This window comes from Chelonoidis abingdonii, chromosome 2 (genome assembly GCF_003597395.2).
Source record: "Chelonoidis abingdonii isolate Lonesome George chromosome 2, CheloAbing_2.0, whole genome shotgun sequence".
Taxonomy (NCBI): Eukaryota; Metazoa; Chordata; order Testudines; family Testudinidae; genus Chelonoidis; species Chelonoidis abingdonii.
The window spans coordinates 178,779,505-178,799,812 of record NC_133770.1 but is presented as its reverse complement, the minus strand read 5'-3'; the positions used below and the strand labels follow the sequence as shown (position 1 = coordinate 178,799,812).

The following is a 20,308-nucleotide window of genomic DNA, read 5'->3' as shown; positions in this document are numbered from 1 at the left end:
CTCAGAGAACTCTTCTGTGTCCCCAGATGCCAAAAAATAATATTTACTTCCAATGCCAGCATTAGTGAAACATATGAGAGGAACTCAACATACTTATCTTTACAAAAAAGCCACTGTACTTGGAGACATTTTCTTGACAAAACAAAAACAAAAAGAACGCATTTCCAGCCAAGATAAATGTCTCTTGCTGGCTGACAAAAGATACAGTAGGCTAAGAAAAGCAAGAAAATAACAAAGAATCCATGCTTTATTATTAATGAAGTGCACTTAGTGTCATTATGCCTTGGGCTCCCTATGATACAACTACAATCAATAAACATTGCATTTCTTTATGTACTAAGACAATCTGAGCTAAAGAGGAAGATTTGCCTCTTGCTTTTTCTTTATAACCATTTGGGGAACTGCAGTCTGTGGAATGTTTAAGACTCAACTTTCACATACAGCCTGCAGGCTCAACCACCAGGGGTTTTGAAATGAGAAGTGAGAACAATAAGGCAACCAGGGTCAAATGAACAGAGGAGATAATAAGGAAAAAAAGTAAATCACTTTAATAAGGAGAAGTCAGACTTTGTAAGGCTTTAAACAGTATTCATTTAAAATCAATAAAAAATACTACACAGTGAATCTGGGGAAAGAAATCAGAATAAGTACGTTTTCCTATCCTCAGTGCAAGTCTTAATTCAACCAATGGATTTTTCCATTAATTATAGCTTCGATATTATAGTAATTGACTAAAAAAAGAAAATGAATGAATAAAATGTCTATACCACAGTGAGAGAGAGTTTAGATTTCACCGGCCTTACTGAAAAAAGGACTGGATGAGGAAGGAAGAGAATAAACTATACTGTAAACACAAACAGCAAAAACACATAGAAATTCCCACCCAATCTTTTTTCACCAAGTAGCGTCCCCCTGTTCATAATGCACTTCCTCCGTGATACCAAGGCTAACGTGCCAATGTAAGAAACAGGTAGCTTCTCATATTTAAAATAACTTCCATATAGATTAGATATTTGACCATTTCCTGGTCATCTCCTATTTTGAGATCTACAGATGGACAGATACAGCATGCAGATCATGAACTCCACAAGGAAGGGACTCTGTCTTCTTTTATGTTTGTAATGGCTCAGTGCCCACTGACAGCCATTAATAAATTAAAATAAAAGTGAATGAATGCCAACATTTCTAGAACGATATGCTTTACAATGAAAGTAAGAGCAATAAGCTATACAGTATGGTGCTTAGAAACTTTAGTGATGGAAGCACTATAAATACCCTTCCAGACCCAAGAAATAAAAAAAAAAGTTCAAAATGAAATACATAATTTTTATTGTAAACATGGATTAAAATTTTACAAAAAATCTTGAATTCGTTATTTTCACTTTGCATCTGATTTTGTATACTAAAAAACATAGACCATCACAAAGCAGCATCTCCAAATGAAATAAAAGGGAAATAAGTGTGCAAATCACATGCATAAAAATTATATGTTGTAGGTAAGAAAAATTCTAGGAAGCAAGGAGAAACAAAAGAAGTATAATACCAAACACTGACGTCAAGACAGATCTTGGAAGCATACTTGGGAAAAAAAATACCCCACACCCCAATGTTTCTGAAGCAGTAAGTCTCAATTCTCTCCACTGTTCCCTAGAGAATCCTACATTAAATTCTGCTGTATCTGTTACACTTTGTCAGTCAATCACTTAGAACAGGGGCGAGAAAACTTTTTGGCCTGAGGGCTGCATTGGGTTTCATAAATTGTATGGAGGGCCAGTTAGGAGAGGGCGTCGTGGCCCTGCCTCCAGCTCTTATCTGCCCACCCCGAGACTCCTGTCCCATTCAACCCCTCCTCTCGTTCCTGATGGCCTTTCAGATCCCCTGCCCCATACCACCACCCCTTCTTCCCGTTCCCTCACTGCCCCCAGAAACCCTGCCTCTGACTGCCCCCTGCCATCCCATCCAACTCCCCTCCTTCCTGACTGCCCCCTGGGGACCCCTGCCCCAATTCAACCCCGTTTCCCCCCCCCAACCACCATCCACACTCCCGCCCCCTGACCACCACCCCAAACTCCCCTGCCCTCTATCCAATCCCCCCGCTCCCTGCCCCCTTATCGCGCTGCCTGGATCACCAGTGGCTGTCGGCGCTACAGCTGAGCCGCCTGGATGGAGCTGGGCCAGGCTGCCGACACCGCCACCACACAGCACAGAGCACTGGGTCAGGCTGGGCTCTGCAGCTGCGCTGCCCCAGGAGCTCACAGCACGCCACCCAGAGCATTTCGCCGGAGGCGGAGTGAGAGAGCTGAGGTGCGGGGGGGAGGGGACACCAGGGGAGGGGTCAGAGGCTAGCCTCCCAGGCCAGGAGCTTGAGGGCCAGGCAGCACAGTCCCGTGGGCTAGATGTGGGCCCCGGGCCGTAGTTTGCCCAACTCTGACTTAGAACCAGATTCTGCTATCCTCTCTCATGTTGAGGAGTCACTTATTCATCAAGTAGTTCCTTTGGTTTTAATGGAACCATTTGATGAGAATGATGTAAATTAACACGAATAAAAGTGGCAGAATCTGTTCCTTACCAGTTTCTTGGTACCTCCACTACCCTGAATCCCATTACTTCCTTCGATAAAGTATTAGGGATGAAGAAATCATTAACGTTATACGAAGGTTAAAGGCAGGAGTCTAGCATGGCCCTCCAAATATGAAAACAGACTTAGTTTTCTATTTTAAAAGAAGAAGCTGAGAAGGTATGTTCCTGAAGGCAAGATTACTCATGCTAAATGGCTGATAGCTGAGAAAGGGGAGTAGTAGAAAGATCAATTTCTGTGTGAACTACTTACTTGCATCAAGAGGTGTTCTCGTCTCAGTTCTAATTCCTTTTCTTTGTCTGTAAGTTTTGGTCAACCTACTGGTTCTGATCTTGCCTTTCCTTCAGAAGGCTTGAGACACAAACTCAGTATCTTCTGCGGATAAAAGTCTAGGGAGAGAAGAAGAAAAGAAAAAGTCGTCCTTTTTGAGGTGATAGTGAATATATAGAGTATTACCTACATCTGTCTATCCTTATGCTTCTGAGAGACTTCCCAGACCCTCAGGAATTTCTACTAAATTGCAGGTCTTCCACTAATATCATGACTGTAGATTCTGCAGGTTCCATGGCCACAGGCATTGCAGCGATGAAAGGTCATATTGTTTAGAATAGTGAAAGAATACTGATTCCAGAAAGACTGCAAATAAGTTATTGCTGGAAGTCTATTGTTATTATAATTCCCTGAATGTATGGAATACAATATATTGCTGATTTTTTTTAAATAAAATTAAGTTTTGATCCTTTCCCCACCCCCACTTCCAGACGCTTCAAATAGCTGAGAGAAACCCAGATACTGCTTGTGAGTCAGATGACAGAAAAGTATCACACTTTTTGATTTTCTCATTTTAGGTGGGCATAATACTGTCTGGTCTGCCTAGAGAATCACTGAATCGACTAGAGCATGAAAATATGGTCCCTGAAACTCATCAGCTATAGGAAATGGATGCCAACAAACAGGACAAAAGCCTGGAGAAAAACATATCACAGAGTAATGTCCATGGCAAAAGTGAAGCTTTTTTAAAAGAAATTTATAGCAAGAGGTTTTTTTAAACTGCAATCACGGCAGCATTTTTTAAAGATTTCTGATCCTACTTGTGTTTAACCCCTGGGTCGGATATTCTGAGTAAGCCAAGAATAAAGTGGTGACTCTGAGCCACAGCAAACTTCAGATTCAGTCAATCTGAAAAAAAGTATCATTCCTTGTTTTCCAGAACTATAGTTTGCTTTCTGTGCTAAAATCTCAACATCAGCTAAAATAGGAAGAAAAATGAAACATGTTAAACATGTTAGCTTGGCTGAATGACAACTGTGGAAAAATATGATGAGAGCATAAATCACCAAGGAGAGAGAGAAATCGTTTATAGATTGTCTCTGAAGGATATAACTAGGGGTAATGCGATTAAATTAGAAAAGGAGAAGGTTTAGCTAAATGAGAGAAAACATTCCCTAACGGTGAGATCTATTATACAGGGGAATATTCTCCTCAAGGGAAGGGAAGGTTATTTATGACTGGACAAAACACTAAAAAGTATAACATAGAAAATGGTTCTGAATTGATGCAGTGACAGACTAGAACACCGAACAAGCCAAGTCCATCTCCGATTTCTATAGTTAAATTTGTCAACAAGATTTCCTTATGCCAAATGACCAGGCAATGAAAATACCCTCACTGCTTGCAGAGTTTCTGTCCACAAAAAATATCTGAAACAATACCAGTATTAAGGTTAGTGGTATCTCTCAGGTTTGGTATAACTACGACAAAGTGAGCATCCTTAAGGATTACAAATACGCTAATTTATATCTTCTGATGTCCTGAGTTCCAGTCTAATCCTTTCACCACAAAACCATCTCTAGCACTTTTCACTCAAGGATTGCAAAGCACTTGACAGACATCAAGACCTAGTTAATTTCCTGCAGAAATGCCTGTGCCATGGGAAAACCTACTTTTGTGCAAGGTTTTAAGGGCCCAATCTTCAGCACATATTCACTTAAAAGAGACAGTGATGGTGGCTTCATGGTAGGAGTATGAGGCAGGGCCATGGAAGCTAGGAGTTCAAGCCCCTGCTCACAGCTTCCAATAGACAAATGCCAGCACTTTGAAAGGGATATAAAGCCTCATGCTTCAGGCTGTAATCCCATTTCTGAAGATTAGGTTTTAGGGAGGAGATTTTGAAATAGTTGGTTTCATGGGAGGTGATTCTCCCACGTTTGACTTCTTTGGGGTTTCGCACATTTTCCTCTGAAGCTGGCCACTGTTGGAGCCAGTAAATTGAACAAGATGGACCACAAGTCTAACCCAGCATATTACTGAACAATTAAAAAATAAAAAAAACCAAACAAGGCAAGCAGGAAGAAGTGTATTGATATGTGATCAGCATCCTGCAATAGGATTCATACATAACTAGAACTTCTCCTGTGGGATCAGAGAGACGGAAGAGTTTTCTCTTGTTATTTCTTCCAATGTAAAAAATTTAGGGAGGAATTTTCAGAAGTGCCTATGTGATTTAGGATCAAAACTACTATTGAAGCTCAAAGGTCCTGGTGCTCCTAAGTCACTTAAGTGCTTCTGAAAGCCACCCCCGTTCAGTTCTGTTTCTGTAGGCAATTACAGGGATATAAAGAAATTACTAACTTTAGAAACAGAGTTATTCAGAACATGCATTTGTTATGATGAAATAATCCTACCCAATGTGGGCAACAGAAAAACACCTTTTTAATTATAATCAGCTATGATAATATTGGCTGAGAGCCAAATTCTGCCTTAATTTGCATTCCTAATTTTCAATGGATGGTATAGAATCCAAACAAGAGCAGAACCTAACTCTGAGTGGAACTGTCTATCATTGCGATCAAGAAGCAAGAGTGATTAAGATTAAGGAGAATCAGAGCAGCAGCAGGAGGGAAAAGAGGTTATCAAGTTTTTAGAAGTTGAAAAACAGTAATTAAAAAAGATGATAATATCATGACAATCAATTATCATTCCAACCCCAAAAGAAAAATAATCAACATGAATAACATTATAACAGGAAAGCACATGCTCTCTCAAAGTGTTGAGTGCCATGTCATAAAGCTGAAATGATATACCGAAAAGAATAATTTAGGCAGCATATGACAAAGCTACAAATACGCCCTGGAGAATGTAACAGCTGCTCCATTTCACACAGTTCTATAGTCTCGGCAGGTATTTTGTTCAAATTCATTTTTCTGCTACTACAGATTTAGAATATTATCAAGTATGCCAGATGCTTATGTTATTACATCATTCTCAAACTGCTCATTTATCTTAAGATATAAGGCAGAGAGAGGGCCAGCCATGTTTCTTTCTTCCAAATCTGAACACAAGCAGCAAACACTGCTGTCTAAATAATATATAACAATAAACACCATCAAGGTATCAACCAACAATGTTCAGAAAACCTAGAAATCTGCCTAGGTTTTTTTATGCTAAGATTTTATGCACACCACTAAATTCTCCCCCATATTTGCACATAAACATGTAAGTAAGCAAAGCACAGTTTATACAAACACACAACTGAACCAGTCCTGGTCCCATTTAAAACTGTGAGCTGAGTAAGATAAGAATCAGGACCCATATGTTGAAGACAAGCAACACTTATTTTTGTGCATTGCTTCCAAGAAAAGCAAAAGCAAAACAAATCTATAAAATTAATCACTCTATCCAACAATACCATCAACTTAAAAAAAGAACACATACTTCTGTCTGAATTTTGTTCCTACTGCTTGATTCAAGCAATCTACAATTACTATAACCAAAATAAAAGGGGGGAAAATCGCCTTGTTTAATTTACTTTTGCAGTTGACTGCACTTTGTGTATCATTTTCTTCTGATTTGTCTTTTGTTTTGCATATATGTGTGGCTTTCATACTGAAACAGGAGAATGAAAAACATTTTAAAAATACGGCATGTGGTTGTAAAACCACAAAAAGTATCAGTTGGACTCAGGAGCACAGGTAGTACCTGAAATTATTTTAAAATAATTTATTTAATGACTAGATTAGATTTCAAACTGACAGAGTTCCTGTAAACAAGGTTTGCTTTAATATATTTTGCCTTCTTCCTCATAATTCTTTCATATTTTGGAGATCAATACAAGAACAATAGAACCTCTACTACAATGGTGCCCAAACTTTTCCTGGCTCACCCCCTCCTACCCAAAATGGAATCTGTCCACACCCTCCTCCCCTTTACTTCACAGTTGGCTCAGCAGAGGAGCTTGAGCTGAAGGCAGAGCTGGAGGGAGAACTGAGCATGGGGGAGGAGCTGGGGCTAGAGGCAGAGCCCGCATGGGGGTGGAGAAGGAAGGGGGGTGGAGCTGGAGGAGAGGACAGAGCAGAGCTGCAGCTAGGGCTGAGCTCCGGGTAGAGTGGAGCTGGGCTAGGTGATGTTCCCTCCTTGCACCCCCCAAAATGTTCCTCTGTACCCCCGTGGGGGGGCACACCCACAGCTTAGTGACCAATGCTCTAGTTCCAATGACTGAAAGGAAACTAAATTGAGATGGAGTCATCACTACACTAGCCTGTAAATCTACTTTTACTTACCTAAGCTTTTCCAAGCCTTCCAAACTAGATTTTACTGGCTAAATGAAGACTGCAGGTTGTTTTTTTTTACAATCCCTTAAATATATGAATGAACAAACAAAAAGTGTGGTTATCTCTGAGAATTTTAGGAAGAATGTTAAAGAATCTGCAAATAAAAAAGGAAAATTCCACTTTAATATGTGTTTAGTGTCCCCAAAGAGACGTATACGGCACAGAGACAATAAAAACCCTTAATTTCTTCTATTCATATTCCCTTAATTCATACAGCCAGCCTATAATGCCTCATTCTGTGACCTACAGCTACCAAGCAAGCCCCAAGGAGTATGGTGCTGGCCATGAAAGTTCAGGTAATTGCATTTCTGTAGAACAATTTAAAGTTTCTTAGAACAATTTTAATTTTGTTTTTAATGAAGAATGTTTGAGAAGGTGCTATCTGTAATTAAACAAAATTGAAATTTATTTTAAATTGCTTGCTTGCTTTTCACAAGACCCAAAGGATAGCCAAAATAAAACAATTTGTGTGTGTGTAGCGTATAAAGTATACACACAGAGAGATTATTCTCTCATCAATATTGTGGTATTTATCTGTATTATTTACACACAAAGCATTATTTTATAAACACACTGTAATCTGGATCAGAAATGTAGCTGTTGGAATTAAAAACACACATTATCATAAATTAATAGATTCATGGAGGCTAAGGCCAGAAGGGATCATCCAATCATCTACTCTGACCTCCTGCACATCACAGGCCATTACATTTCACCCAACTATCCCCATCTTAAGCCCAAAGAATGCATAGATTTCAAGGCCTGAAGAGACCATTGTGATCATCTAGTCTGACCTGTACCACACAGGCCATAGAACTTCCGCAAAATAATTATTAGAACATACAGATTAGAAAAACATCCAATTGTGATTTAAAAGTTGTCCGTGATAGAGAATCCACTAGGACCCATGGTAAATTTCCCAATGGTTAATTACCCTCACTGCCAAAAATGTACACCTTATTTTCAGTCTGAAATTGCCTGATTTCAACTTTCAGCCATTTGATCATGTTATATCTTTCTCTGATAGACTGAAGAGCCCATTATTAATTATTTGTTCCCTGTGTAGATACTTACAGGCTGTAATCAACTTATTCCTTAACATTTTCTTAGTTAAGCTAAATAGATTAACATTTATTTCAGCATGAGCTTTAGTGAGCTACAGCTCACTTCTTTGGATGCACAGAATGGAACACACAGACAGGATATATTTATACATACAGAGAACATGAAAAGGTGGAAATACGCATACCAACAGGAAGAGATAATTAAGATGACCCATAGAAGGTGTGAGATCTTAACATAGGTAAATAGATTCAATTAGCATAATGACCCAACCATTCCCAGTCTCTGTTTAAGCCTGAGTTAATTGTATCTAATTTGCATATTAATTTGAGTTCAACAGTCTCTCTTTGGAGTCTGTTTTTGAAGTTTTTTTGTTGCAAAATTGCCACCTTCAAGTCTGGCACTGAGTTGGTTAGACGGGTTGAAGTGTTCTCCCATTGTTTTTGAAGTTATGATTCGTGATGTCAGATTTGTGTCCATTTTATTCTTTTTGCATAGAGACTGTCCGGATTGCCATTGTACATGGGCAGAGGGCATTGCTGGACTGATGGCATAACACATTTAGATATTATTTTTTCTCCTGTGATGATAGCTTCATCTCAATTTGATTAGATTCTCCTGTTGGTATTGCGTATTTTTCACCTTTTCATGTTTCTTTATGTATTGTGATGGGGCTAAGGCCAAGATGGCTACAGTAAAGTACTGAGAAATAGTATGTTAGCCACAGGCCTAAACAAATCCCTAGTACCCTCGGTAACCAATCGCAGTTGCCTCCAGGTTAATCAAGGGCACCTGTGAGCAATTAAGATCTTTCTAGAAGGGCAAGTAGAGCTAGCTACTTTAATTATAACACCTGCAGCAATAAAGCAGGCTAATCAGGGCACCTGGTTTTTATAAAGGAGCCTCACTTTCAGTCAGGCAGGGAGAGCCAGAGGAGAAAGAGTGTGTGTGAGGAACTGGGAGTAAAAAGGCAAGGAGCTGAGAGCGAGGAGAGTGTACCTGCTGGAGATGAGGAGACAAGTGTTATCAGACAACCAGGAAGAAGGTCCTGTGGTGAGATAAAGGAAGGTGTTTGGAGGAGGCCATAGGAAGTAGTATAGGAGTTGTATGTGTCATGCAGCTGTTACAAGGAGGCACTATAGACAAGCTGCGATCACAGAGCCCTCGGCTGGAACCTGGAGTAAGTAGAGGGTGGACCTGGGTTCCCCCCAAACCTCCCAACTCCTGATCAGACACAGGAGGAGATGACCCAGACTGTGGGTTCCACAAAAGGGGAAGATCACTGAGGTGAACAAATCTGCCAATAAGCACAGGACCCACCAAGGTAGAGGAGGAACTTTGTCACAGTATAAATATCTTCTGTCTGTGTGTTCCATTCTATGCATCCGAAGAAGTGAGCTATAGCTCAAGAAAGCTCATACTGAAATAAATGTTAGTCTCTAAGGTGCCACAAGTACTCCTGTTCTTTTTGCAGATACAGACTAACACAGCTGCTACTCTGAAACCTGCTAAATAGATTGTGCTCTTTGACATAAAGGCATGTTTTCTAACCGTTTAATATTCTTGTGGCTCTTTTCTGAACCCTCTCCAATTTTTCAATAACCTTGAATTGTGGGCACCAGAAATGGACACAGTATTCCAGCAGGGGTCACACGCTGCCAGATACAGCAGCAAAATAACCTCTATTCTATTCAAGGTTCCCAGGATGTGCAGCTTTGGTTAGACCGAAGCATTTAGGTCCTCATGAAACTAAACTGTGTGCAATAAATGGACAACAGGAGAGAGACCAAGGTGCCAGCAATGCCCAAAGGGCCCTGCAATAACAGCAAATTGATTAGGCGAGATATGACCAAATATGCCCATAATCTGTGGTGTTCCTACAATGTGGAGCCTTCCTGGGACTGTAGGTTTGGCAACATTGTCTGAATCAGCCACAGGCCTTTATGATTGATATTGGGAGCAGTTCAAAGAAGTACAAGTAATATTGGACTGATATTAGTTATTGACTCCAGGACCATCCTGCCTATCTCCTATCAACCTTTCAACTGCCCAGCCTCTCCCTCTCACATTGCTTTCTCAACTTCCACTTCAATAATCCCTTCCTTGACCCAACTTCAACCCAAAGAGCCCCTTAAGGGTTTATAATACAAAGAACTAACCTGACTTCTAGCTGCCAACACTCTGTCCATGTGGTTTGAATGTTACACCCTTTCCCCTGCCTTTTTTCAGGGTTTGTCTCTTAAGGACTCAAGTCTGCAACCAATTAAAAACACAAGAAATTTTATGCATGACAGCAGTCCTATTAAATTCAACAGGGCTACTTATTTTCATAGTTATTCTGGTGTGCAAGTGTTTGCAGCACTGGAGCCTTAGGACAGTAGTTCTCAGCTGGGGATGTGTGTACCCCGGGGGTAAGCAGAGGTCTTCCGGAGGATACATCAATTCATCTAGATATTTGCCTAGTTTTACGACAGGATACATAAAAAGCACTAGTGAAGTCAGTACAAATTAAAATTTCATACCAACAATGACTTGTTTATACTGCTCTATATACTATACACTGAAATGTGAGTACAGTATATTTCAACTGATTTATTTTATAATTATATGGTAACAATGAAAAAGTAAGCAATTTTTCAGTAACAGGGTACTGTGACACTTTTGTATTTTTATTTTTGATTTTGTAAGCAAGTACTTTTTAAGTGAGGTGAAATATGGGGGGTACCCAAGGCAAATCAGATTCCTGAAAGGGGTACAGAAAGGTTGAGAGCCACTCCCTTAGGACATGTGTTTAACTTTAACAATTCTAAAAGTCTAATTAGGTTCAACTTTCCAAATGCAGGACACTGTGTTTTGGTTAAGAAGTATCCTTAAAATATGTGACAGAAGTCTATCACAAGCCATTTAAAGACACTGATTCTGCACTGAGAACCAAAGAGAGAGACTCCTGTTGAGGTTAGCTGCAAAGGTGCTGGAAACATTTGTATAGTGGAGCTGCTGAGTGCCATTGATCCAAACTGTAAACCCTGTATATGATGGAAACCACTGGCAACACGCATGTACCCCTAGTTTCAGCACCTATGGTCAGTGGAGTGCCAGGTGAGCACAGGGGTCAGCCTGCCTGATTCTCAGTGCAGGATTGGGATCTAAGTGAGGGAATTTACAAATAATTATCATAGAATCATAGATTATTGGGGTTGGAAGGGACCTCAGGAGATCATTTAGTCTAACCCCCTGCTCAAAGCAGGACCAATCCCTAACTGGCCCCCTCAAGGACTGCACTCACAACCCTGGGTTTAGCAGGCCAATGTTCAAACCACTGAGCTATCCCTCCCCTAACCCTTATGGGTAAGGAGTCAATCCTGCAAACATTTACATGTATGTATAAATGTTGCAAGATTGCCCCAATCCTGCAATCAGGTTTGCAGTTGGACTCTTGCTGAACCAAATTTAAAACTGGCTTAATTTTTAAGGAAAGTTTCCTCACTATTGACAAGGCCTGTGGGCTTGATTGTGGTCTCCCACCAGAACAAATCAACAGTAGTATCACTAGAGTTACAGCAAAATAAAACTGATGCACATTAGTAAATAAGCAGTAAAAGCACAAAAATAGAGTGTTTTAGGACTCCAAAGATGTGCAGAGTAAAGTCTCTCTTTTCAATATTTTGTTTGCAGATTAATAATGTGCACGGGACAGAGAGTTCTGGTTTCTAAGAACTTAGCAAACACTATGTTACATTGCTTTAACAGAAACAGGAAGTGAACAATGGAGATTGTAGAGCTGGTTGAAAAATGGAAAAGATTTTATGTGATATTTTGAAATCTTCCATTTTGCAGGAACCAGTTTTCCATGAAACTTTGAGTCTTTTTCAAAAACCAAAACATATTTTTAGCCAAAATCTTGTTCAAAATAGTCATTGAACTTTTAGCAATCAAAATGTTAGGCAGCACCTTGAAACACAATTTCGACAGCAGCTATAATTTATAAAATAGATAAAATCATCATATTGCCTGGGGGAAAAAAAAAAGGTCAAAGAGGTGACCAGTCTTTTTTCCTGAATAGGTCTGCTAGGGGAAGCGGGGGCCGGGGGGAGAGAATACGCTATCAATCAGAAAATTTTTCACTTAACAGAAGTACCAGAAGGGTAGCCCTGTTAGTCTGTATCCTCAAACACAACACAGCTTCCACCCACTTTAACGCTCTGAGAGGCAGGGGGCAGAGTGAAGGGTCTTTCTTCTGAGCACTTCACTGTGCAACCTGGGGCGAATACTCTTAGTCCCTAAATAAATCAAACAGGAACAGAGTAATATTCATAACGCGGGCTGGGGTGGCAGATGGGGGACGTCTCCGGCCCAGAGCAGCCCCCCAGGGGAGGCTGTGAACGCCCATCTCCGTGGCCGGGAGGCTGCCCGCTAGAGGCAGGGGCTGCACACGGGGGAACCACGCGGCGGCAGCGACTCTGGGAAGCGCCGCTACCCCTGCAGCGGCTCCCCCCGCCCGCACCGTATCCTCACGTGGGGGTCCCCAGTCGCCACTCACCGTCCCGCTCGGCTCTCTCGCCCCACGGGCTCGCCGCGGTAGCTGCCCGAGCCCCGCCTGACAAGCCGCGAGCGGAGGCCGCCGACCGGAACCGAGGCGCTGGGTGCCGAGCGGCGGAGCCGGAGCCTGGCAGGTGTGGACCCCGGTCTCCGCCCCGACCCGAGCTCCCCGCGTCCCCGCCCGGGTTGAGGAGGCCGCACTGAGCTCAGGCTCCTGCGCGGGCAGGAGGGCGAAGGGGCCTTCGCGGGAGGACCCAATTGTTCCAGCAACATGGCAGCGTCCAGCCGGGCCCAGGTGCTGCGGCTGTACCGGGCCATGCTGCGGGAGAGCCAGCGCTTCACTGCCTACGGCTACAGGTGAGGCCCGGCCGGGGGGGACACGTGGCCGGGAACCTGCTGGGGGAGGCCGCGGTCCCTCCAGGTCCCCGCGTTTTGGAGGGGCCCCAGGCCAGGTTCTGTCTTAGCCCCCCGATCTGTGTTCCGTGGCGGGGGGCACAGCTCAGGTTCTAGGGCCCGGGGAAGGGGGGTACAGGTCAATTCCCGCTTCCCCTCCATCCGTGTGTTTTACTTGGGTGGTACAGGCCAGGCTCTCTTCCTCGGGCCTCCTGCACTAGGGTGGGATAAACCAGTTTTTCCTGTAGGTCCACTTAATTTTACTGGGTGTGGGGAGCACAACCGGGTCCGAACTCAACCCCTCTTATTCCAGGGGGAGCCTTAGCCTTGCACTGGATGGGAGCAGAGGCTAGGGTCTCTCACACACATCTGAGCTCCCTGTATTCCTCAGAGGAAGGGCACACAGATTCGGGTTCCATCCTTGGAGCCACTTTTTTTGTGCCCCAGGTGCTTGACATGTGGCTGTCCCCCCGCCCAAGCAATGGGGTTTATGGGAAGGCTTCACGGCAGGTCCCTCCGACGCTGACATTCCACCAAGGGGGCATGTCTAGATTACTAGTGCACAACTGGCTAGCTGTATGCCTGATATTGCTTATAGTTATCCAGTTCACTTACTAAATACATAGGGTTGCTCCTCAGTAGTACTGATAAGACTATATAGCAATGATGATATGAAGCTCATTGGAGTTGCTTTATTTTAGATAAGACTTCCAATTGTGGTCCTTCTTACTTTCATGTATCTCCCTTATATTAACCATTTTAAAGCATAGAAATTATGATAAGATGTGCACTTATATTGGATTCTTGGAAGTTTTCACAAAGAGATGAAATCTTTCCCTTTCTTCAGTGAAATGTCTTATAATAATGATTGGAGATATACCTATCTCCTAGAACTGGAAGGGGCCTTGAAAGGTCATCGAGTCCAGCCCTCTGCCTTCACTTGCAGGACCAAGTACTGATTTTTCCCCAGATCCTTAAGTGGCCCCCTCAAGGATTCAGCTCACAACCCTGGGTTTAGCAGGCCAGTGCTCAAACCACTGAGCTCCCTCCCCCAGTCTGTCTCTAAATACTGTAAAATGGGAAATATTATCTAAATACAATTTTTGCTATATTTATGAATTTGAAAACACTAAAAGTAATGGCAACTTCTCGCAATATGCAAACACTAGCACTTCCCTGCAGACCATCTGGAAGCAAGAAAACAATTCTACCTGTTGGGGTGGTGGTTTGTTTTTTTTTTTTTTTTTTACAAGACACCCATCAATGAAGTATATGAGCTGGTAATGAGGATGAATATGTTGGTAGTCTCTTCTGTTCTAAGATAAACAGTTCTACAGCATCTTTAGGGCTCACATAATGTGGTGTTGTGGTATCTTAGCACAAACTTCATAAGGAATGACATTTATTCTGAAGGGGAAAATGCTAAAAGTTAAACTCACTGTTTCATGAATGTAGTGGGAGGATTTTTTAAGAACATATACTGTTGCTTATGAGTCTATGCATTGAGTATGAATCATCTGCTACTGTCTCCCTATTTTACAGTCTTCATTTTTTTCTGAAATATTTACATTTAGAGTCAGACATGGAGTTGAAGATTTTTTTATTACTTCTGTCTTGCCTATTTATGGATGGCAATGTAAATGTTTTCATAAACATATTGTGTACTTGGTCTCCCGATACCACAGTTCCTTCTTCCAATCCCAACAGTTATTTTGCTGCCATCACTGTGAAGGGTAATATTAGTTTCAGCATTACTGACCTCACTACTGATAAGCTTTAGAATAATAATGCACAGGATCATTTCCAGAGTCTGGCAATAAAAACTGTAGGGTGCTCTGAAGCCCAGATGTGTGGACAATGTTTTAATAGCAGGTGAGAATTTAGTAAATAGTAAGTAATTTCATGTCTGCTAGTCTGCTCTATTACACATGCATGTGGTCTAAAGAATAAAGTGTGATTTAAGATGGTAGGGAAAGAATCAGAAGGTGGAAGGTGATGTTGAGGTGTCTAATAGCAATACACTTGGTAGGAATCATCTATGTGTTTTTATTTGATAAATAACATCTTGTTGCATAGGTGTTTTTTCTTGTGTTTTAAATAAAAAAATAAACATCAGTATTACAAAGGTCTCAGCAAACATTTGCAACAAGTATAAAATATAGTTTTTATTTTAGTTCAAATTTGGATAAATTCAAGATCTGGAGAATCAGGGCTTACCTGCAGAGGAACAGGAAAACACTGAAGAACTAAAAATGTCTTAATTAACATAAAGATCTTATAAAAGGAAAACATTGTGCTTCCTGCTCTCCCCCTAAAAGTCTGGTCCTTTTTAGAAGGTGCCAAGGGTTAAATTGCTGCACTCTGAGACCGTTTGCAGGCATAAGACCAGAGTAAAAAGAGAGTAGTCCAAAGAAGCTGTTTACAGATTTTTGGGGCCCTGCATCCCAAAGTTCAGAAGGATCAGAGGGGCATGAAAGAGGAACTTGTTCATAGTTTATTACATTAACTTGAGGTAGGTGTCCGTTTACTTTGTAAACATTTACAGAAATTATCAGCTGATATCATTATTTATTATTTTTATATTGCAAATTATGTACTGGGCTCCCTACAGATTTACATGTTTTAAAAATTAATCTTGCTGAGGGGCTTTCTTATGTATGCCAAAAATAAAACAAAAGATCACACCTTTCCTGCCCAGTGTAGATGGGAAAATGAGGGAAGGAAGTAGTCTTTGGTGGGGAATTTGAGAGTAGATAAAGATTTATTGTGACCCCCAAATTGTGAAAAACAAACAATAAACAGCCTTCCACATGCACTTACTCAAGGAGGCTATCAGATTCTGCCAACTAAGACATAGAATTGGGTGGTGTTAATAAATTGATCATACAGATTATATTTAAAAAAAAATCTTCTGTACTCTCTCAAATAACTAATCATCTTTTTTTTCATGCTATAGAAAAATGTTTTTGTACCATGCTGTTTGATTTTGGTTAAATCAATAATCTACCTCTGGTTGAATGTTCTAAAATTTATGAGTTTGCTCCAAGCAAACTACCAGTTGTTTTGGTTCTTTTTGTGTTGTTTTGTTTTTTGAAAGATTAGTAAGTTGTCACATTTTGCATCTCTTTTAATATCTCCACCTCCCCATTCCTCCTCCTTTCTTTGTGCTTCCAGCCTATCCTCCTGGTGTTTGTGTTATCCCTTTGCTCCTATCTGTGGCATCCGTGCCTGATACGTTTGCATGTTTTAACAATTACTTTTTACTTTCTCCCCTCTTGGCTAGATACAAGTGCTACATACCTTGGTTTTATTCTGTTTTGTAACATAGTTTGATGTAGACTAAAACTGATAATGCAAAAACAGAATGCCACAAGCTATATCTTGATCCATTGTTTATATGTAGTAAATCTTTCTGACCCTACATGAATAATGGGGATAAATTAAGTATCTAGAATCAGTCAATTATATCTCCTCTTGGTGAACACCTGGTATATCATTCAAGATAAATTGGAAAACTGGGACTTAGATTAAACAAGAGTGTGAGAGGAAAGAGAAAATCATTCTCCCTCTGGTGAAAATCTTGGTTTTCTCCATTATGTGGGTCAGCCTTGTCAATCAGTTTACCAAAATTTGATCTGCTAATCTTCAACTTCTTTATTTTTTAAAAAGGATGATTTTATAACATCAAGAGATTAAATTGAGACTGTGTTTATGGACTTCCTCTGACCTGGGTGTTCTCTAGGTTTCTGATACGTGGCGGGTTAGTGAAGTCAAGATCTCCAGCTTCTACTCCTGGATCTTCCACTGATTCCAGTTTGGGCAAATTACTTAATTGTTTGTGCCTCAATTTACCCATTTCTAAAGGTGATATATTCACCAACTTCACCAGGATGTTGCGAGACTTGTATTTGGAAAGTAGAAGTTGTCATTCAGCTTTCTCCAATGTAAGTTTTGATTAGCTAGTGCCAGATCTCCTGTGAATAAGGCTAATGTTCTTGAGTCGATCATGGAATGTTGCTTGTATCTAATGTATCACTGGGTCTCGTTTCAATGATGACATCAATTCTGTGTTGAAACAGCTGGTACGAGCACAATATGTCAATGATCCATCAACCTGTGCAGAAAAAAAGTGCTGAGAAGTTAGTAATATTTTTATTCTGCTTTCAATCCAGTAGCCAACAATGGACACTAATTTAATTGAGCAGTTGGCCATTTCTAGTGGCCCAAAGGCCTAATGCAAATTCTGGTGGTGTGTAGAGCTGTGCATGTGCCTGTTCTCTTCTTTGGATTTAGGCTGAAAGACTTGGATATTTGGATAAGTGGCCTGGCCATCAATTTGTGTATATCAGTGCACAAGCTCATGAATCTAATAAAACAGTGACCCTGTTTCTTTTCATGTGTCAACAAAACTGTAAGCCACAATAAGAACTACAATATCTTTATTCCTGGTTATATATAGAGCACTACCAAATTCACAGTCCATTTTGGTCAATTTCACAGTCATAGGATTTTAAAAATTATAAATTTCATGATTTCAGCTATTTAAATCTGAAATTTCATGGTGGTGCAATTATAGGGGTCCTGACCCATAGAGGAGTTGGGGTGTATGACTGGGGTCTGAGTGGGGCCCAGCTGAGATCACTCAGTTAGGGAAAACTGCAAAGAAGGGGGTAGATAATCATTGAACTGGAAGGGACTTCAAGAAGTCATCTAGTCCTGTCCTCTGCACTCAAGGCAGGACTAAGTATTATCTAGGCCATCCCTGACAGGTGTATGTCTAACCTGCTCTTAAAAATCCCCAATGATGGAAATTCCACAACCTTCCTGGGCAATTTATTCCAGTGCTTAACCACTCTGACAGTTAGGAAGTTTTTCCTAATGCCCAACCTAAACCGCCCTTGCTGCAGTTTAAGCCCATTGCTGCTTGTCCTATCCTCAGAGGTTAAGAAGAACAATTTTTCTCCTTCCTTGTAACAACCTTTCATGTACTTGAAAACTATTATCATGTCTCCTCTCAGTCTTCTCTTCTCCAGACTAAGCAAACCCAGTTTTTTCAGTCTTCTCTCATAGGTCATGTTTTCTAGACCTTTAATCGTTTTTGTTGCTCTTCTTTGGACTTTCTCCAGTTTGTTCACATTTTTCCTGAAATGTGGCTCCCAGAACTGGACACGATACCCCATTTGAGGCCTAATCAGCACGGAGCAGAGTTGAAGAATTACTTCTTGTGTCTTGCTTACAATACTCCTGCTAATACATCCCAGAATGATGTTTGTTTTTTTTTGCAACAGCATTACACTGTGGACTCATCTTTAGCTTGTGATCCCCTATGACCTCCAGATCCCTTTCCACAGTACTCCTTCCTAGGCAGTCATTTCCCATTTTGTATGTTTGCCACTGATTGTTCCTTCTTAAGTGGAGTACTTTGCATTTGTCCTTATTGAATTTCATCTTATTTACTTCAGACCATTTCTCCAGTTTGTCCAAATCATTTTAATCCTCTCTTCCAAAGCACGTGCAAACCCTCCCAGTTTGGTATCGTCTGCAAACTTTCTAAGTGTACTTTCTATACCATTATCTAAGTCATTGATGAAGATATTGAAGAGAACCGGACCCAGAACCGATCCCTGAGGGACCCCATTTTTTATGCCCTTCCAGCATGACTGTGAACCACTGATAACTACTCTCTGGGAATGATTTTCCAAGAAGTTATGCGCCCACCTTATAGTAGCTCCATTTAGGTTGTATTTCCCTAGTTTGTTTATGAGACAATCATTGGAGACAGTATCAAAAGCCTTACTAAAGTCAAGATATACCACATCTGCCGCTTCCCCCCTATCCACAAGGCTCTTTACCCTGTCAAAGAAAGCTATCAGGTTGGTTTGACACAATTTGTTCTTGACAAATCTGTGCTGACTGTTATTTATCACCTTATTATCTTCTAGGTGTTTGTAAATTGTTTGCTTAATTATTTGCTCCATTATCTTTCTGGGTACAGAAGTTAAACTCACTGGTCTGTAGTTTCCTGGGTTGTTTTTATTTCCCTTTTTATAGATGGGCACTATATTTGCCCTTTTCCAGTCTTCTGGAATGTCTCCCGTCTTCCATGACTTTTCAAAGATAATTGCTAATAGCTCAGATATCTCCTCAGTCAGCTCCTTGAATATTCTAGGATGCATTTCATCAGGCCCTGGTAATTTGAAGACATCTTACTTGTCTAAATAATTCTTGTTCTTTCCCTATTTTAGACTCTGATCCTACCTCATTTTCACTGGCATTCACTGTGTTAGAGGTCCAATTGCCACCAACCTTCTTGGTGTAAACTGAAACAAGGAAGTCATTAAGCACCTCTGCCATTTCTGCTATTGTCTTTCTCCCCTCAATGAGTAACAGGCATACTGTATCCTAGGTCTTCCTCTTGCTTCTCCAAAGCTGGTGGATATTTTAAATACTTTGATTTACCAAGACAGCATAAAACAGCTTCTTTATTAGTTCACTTGTTGCCCAGAAGCCAACAGCACAGTTCCCTTGAAGTAACCCAGCCTCAGGCCTCCATCCAAGTACCCAAGTCAAATATGATGAAGATTTCTGAAAGTCTTATTTCATTATATAAAAGAAAAGGTTCTAGCAATCCCAAAGGATCAGACACATTACTTCTCAGGTTAATGAATGTTCCAGATCTTATCCAAATACATGTATACAGCCAATTCTTATTAACTAAACTAAAATTTATTAAAAAGCGAGAGAGGTTATGGTTAAAATATCAGTATACATACAGATGTGAGTTCAGTTCTTGAGGTTCAGATTCATAGCAGAGATGGTGAGCTTTGTAGTTGCAAAGAGTTCTTTCAGAAATAGTCCATAGATTATAGTACAATGTTTATATTTCAGAGTGGTCCAGTCAGAACTGGAATCTCAGTCATTGTGGCTTAGGCTTCCCCTGCATGAAACCTCAGGCAGATCTGAGATAAAAAGGATCAGGATCTTTTATACAATTTCAGGTCTTCCTTGACCAGTTGGAGTCTCTTGGGAAACAATAGGTAATCAGGGTATCTTTGAAGTGGGTCCATCACCAGTACTTAACTGTACGAATTAACATAAAACAATTGCCTGTTCCTCCACCATTCAC

The 20,308-nt window shown here is 40.8% G+C and overlaps 2 protein-coding genes across 6 annotated transcripts in view; one reads left to right on the top strand and one right to left on the bottom strand.

Annotated features, from left to right (window-relative positions):
* FARS2 (phenylalanyl-tRNA synthetase 2, mitochondrial) overlaps window positions 1-10,498 on the bottom strand; it is a 407,483-nt gene extending 396,985 nt beyond the window's left edge. For 2 of the 3 annotated variants that reach the window (XM_075062831.1, XM_075062829.1), the window contains exons 1-3: window positions 10,410-10,498; window positions 7,138-7,282; window positions 2,831-2,967 (exon numbers count right to left, since the gene is read on the bottom strand). Coding sequence is in view for 2 of the 3 variants with exons in the window: in XM_075062829.1 (XP_074918930.1) it covers window positions 2,831-2,836 (6 nt within the window). In the remaining variant the exon portion in view is untranslated. The remainder of the gene's footprint in view (window positions 1-2,830; window positions 2,968-7,137; window positions 7,283-10,409) is intronic. The other variant, XM_075062830.1, reaches the window with a different exon arrangement.
* A 2,302-nt stretch (window positions 10,499-12,800) lies between these two features.
* The window catches only part of LYRM4 (LYR motif containing 4), a 169,609-nt gene continuing 162,101 nt past the window's right edge, over window positions 12,801-20,308 (top strand). For all 3 annotated transcript variants that reach the window (XR_012655317.1, XM_075062833.1, XM_032805821.2), the window contains exon 1: window positions 12,801-13,146. Coding sequence is in view for 2 of the 3 variants with exons in the window: in XM_075062833.1 (XP_074918934.1) it covers window positions 13,061-13,146 (86 nt within the window). In the remaining variant the exon portion in view is untranslated. The remainder of the gene's footprint in view (window positions 13,147-20,308) is intronic.